The sequence below is a fragment of the Otolemur garnettii genome, unplaced genomic scaffold, assembly GCF_000181295.1.
Source record: "Otolemur garnettii isolate 467f Iridium unplaced genomic scaffold, OtoGar3 scaffold00209, whole genome shotgun sequence".
NCBI classification, from domain to species: domain Eukaryota; kingdom Metazoa; phylum Chordata; class Mammalia; order Primates; family Galagidae; genus Otolemur; species Otolemur garnettii.
Window position 1 is genome coordinate 627824 of NW_003852604.1, and position 3007 is coordinate 630830.

The 3007-nt window shown below is 51.2% G+C and overlaps 1 protein-coding gene and 1 non-coding gene across 2 annotated transcripts in view; both read left to right on the forward strand.

Moving 5' to 3' along the window:
* Nucleotides 1–1096: 1096 nt before the first annotated feature.
* The window catches only part of SERPING1 (serpin family G member 1), a 17005-nt gene continuing 15094 nt past the window's right edge, over nucleotides 1097–3007 (forward strand). The window contains exons 1-2 of the mRNA XM_012812457.2: nucleotides 1097–1164; nucleotides 1659–1729. Coding sequence (XP_012667911.1) covers nucleotides 1676–1729 — 54 coding nt within the window. The 5' untranslated portion in view covers nucleotides 1097–1164; nucleotides 1659–1675. The remainder of the gene's footprint in view (nucleotides 1165–1658; nucleotides 1730–3007) is intronic.
* Nucleotides 2077–2220, forward strand: LOC111722002. The gene has a single exon (XR_002770973.1). It is a non-coding gene; the product is annotated as a U4 spliceosomal RNA (small nuclear RNA).

The window sequence follows — 3007 nt, forward strand, 5'->3', positions numbered from 1 at the left end:
GGGAAAAACTGTTTCTGGGTCTTTTCCAAGGATCCCTGAGGAGGTACAAAATTGTTCTCCTGTTTCCGTCCTTGGTAAGTCCCTCAGAGTAACAGCTCTGGTGCAAGCAAGGAACTTCCCTGAATGTCCCAAACAACCAAAGGACAAGCCTGCACTGAGATGATTGTAGAACACTGAGGCTGTATTAGGTCATCAGAAACAACCATGATTTGCAGAGTAGATAGGGTTGCCAGATTTAGCTAATAAAATACAAAATGCCCAATTAAATTTGAATTTCAGAGACACAAGAAAATACATTTTTTTAGCATTTATTATGCCCCGATACTGCGTGAGATATACTTACATGAAAAGTTTTTTTTGTTTGTTTGTTTACCTGAAATTCAAATTTAACCTGGCTTCCTGTATTTTATCTGGTAAGTCTGAGAAAACAGCTGGGTGCCAAGGGGAAAATCAATTTGCTGGGGTCACACAGCAAGCCACATCTATTGTGCTGCCCGCCCCACAAACACACCCGAGCTTTCTTTGGTGTTTTAATTAAGGTGAATTGTTGCTCGGTGAGGTGCCTCAGATTCCTTGTGTGTTATGAGAAGGCAGAACCACCGATTATGGGTCTCTAAAGAGCAAAAAAAAAACCCAAAACCGGAAGGCCACCCGCAGAGCACAGACCAGGTGGGAGTGGAGGTTAGGACACTTCTCCAAGTGAGGGCCACGGAGGACCAGACATTTAACTGCTCAAAGGGTCAGTCTCTTAACTATCAAACAGGCACAAGAAAGCTTATGTCGAAGAATCCGCTGAGATGTGTAATTTCCAAAAGCTCATTCCTTTCATACTGATAAGCACATATTGTGTCCATGCTGTTTTTATCACGACCCATGAAGATGGAGCAAGAAGCTCTGGTTGTGTGGAGCTCAGGGCTGCACCCAACTTCCCTCCCCACCCCCAAGGGGTTTAAGGCTAAATTCCTGTCCTGGCCCACAGAGTGGTCCGGCCTACCCTGATTTACGGGAAGTCACACCAGCGATCAATCATCCTTAATTCGTAACTGGGCAGTGTCCTGGGCCAACCAATAGCTAAGACTAACCCCACCACCACCACTCCCTGACCCTAAGGGACTCTCCACGCAGTGTGCACCCAACTGCCTAGGGAGCCGGAGTTTGGAGCAGGTTTGGTGTTAGACCGGGGTAGGGAGGTGAGGTGGGGAGCACGAAGTGAAGAGGTCTGGGGAGAGGGCTGTCCTCACCTCTGTCCTCCCCTTCCGGGGTTTCTGCCCAGTTTAATGTCTCCACTGGAGACCTCTGTTCCCCTTCTGTTCCTCTCCCCTATCCTGTCCTCCCCTAGGACTGCTATGCTTAGTCCCCTCTGGACCCCTCCCCATTGTTTAGCTAACGCTGGACTTCCCCCACCCCAATTGAACAGATGGGTGAAGACCCAAGCCCCAGGGAGAGGAAGGGCCAGCTGGTGCCGGGAATGGGAAGCGGTTTGGGGAAAACAAAACAGAGGGAGGAGCCAGGGAGTAGGTGGCCCAGCCGGGAGGAGGAGGGAGCTCGCGGAGAGGGGCCGGGGCCTGGGACGGAAGGGGGGCGGGCCCGGGGTGGGCGCCCCCTGGGCTTCTGGGCTGGGGGCTGGGAGCTGTCTCCGACGCTGGCTGGCTCTGCAGGTCCGGCTGACGTCCAGATGGCCTCGGGGCTGACCCCACTGACCCTCCTGCTGCTGCTGCTGCTGGCTGGGGTACGTGGGCCCTGCTGGGGCGGGCGTGGGGGTGGTGGTGGAGATTAACCCTTCAGGCTCCGGGGAATGACAGTCAGTGTAATCCTGCCACCTGACTTGGTGGCATGGAGAAGGAGCCATGAGGAGACAGACAGGGCCTTGGCAGGGGGATGCGCTCACTGGCTGTTGGCCTTGAGCAAGTCACTTCTCCTGCCTACCCAGTCCTGCCTTCTAAAATGTTGAATAAATAAACCTCACTCTGTCCACCAAACAGGCTTCTCAGAAGGACCACAGAGCACTAGGAGATAGGGAGCATTTTGTGATATCAAAGCAGGAGGTTGTCATGGTTGTAGAAAATAGCCGTGTGTAGCTTTGCTCAGTGTCAGTATCGTAGCCAATGAGGCTTATCTGAGGAGTGATTATTGCTAATTCAAAACTTTTCCCAGTAACCAGCTTGATGGCTTGAAATATACTCTACATTGGCAATTTTTTTTTTTTTTTTTTAGTTAGAATCTCAAGCTGTCGCCCTGGGTAGAGTGCTATGGCATCATAGCTCACAGCAACCTCCAACTCTCAGGCTCTTGCCTCAGTTTTTCTATTTTTAGTAGAGACAGGGGTCTCTACTTTTGCTCAGGCTGGTCTTGAACTTCTGAGCTCAAGCAATCCACCCGCCTCCCAGAGTGCTAGGATTACAGGCATGAGCCACCATGCCAGCCTGTGTTGGCAAATTTTGACAATCTCTATGGAGACAGGGAAAAGGAAAGGATGCTGTGTGTGGAGTGGGGGTCTGGTGCTGGGGCCTAGGAAATGGGGAAGGGAGGAAGAATAGCACATGTGTGGGCCTGGGTGGGGGTTAACAGCCGTGGGCAGTCCCAGTTGTCTGGAGAAATAAGCCCAGAAAGTGGGGGAGCCCAAGAGAAAGGTAAATGCTTACTTTGGGGTATGTGTATGTGTTGTGTGTATGGAAGTTGGCATCCGTAGTTTCCTTTGAGATTCAGAAGATGACTAGCAAGGAGTTGGGAATCAGAGATTTGGGGTTGACTCCTAGTTTATCCTCCATTTCTGTGAGGCCGTGAGCTAGTCACTTAATATGTGTCAGCAAGACCTGGCGTGGTGGCTCACACCTATAATCCAACGCAGGTGGATCACTTGAGCTCCAGAGTTGGAGACCAGCTAAGCTAGAGTGAGACCCTGTCTCTAAAAATAGCCGGGGCTCAGCGCCAGCCACATACACCTAAAGTAGTGGGTTTGAATCCAGCCCGGGCCTGCCAAACAACAATGATGGCTGCAACCAAAAAA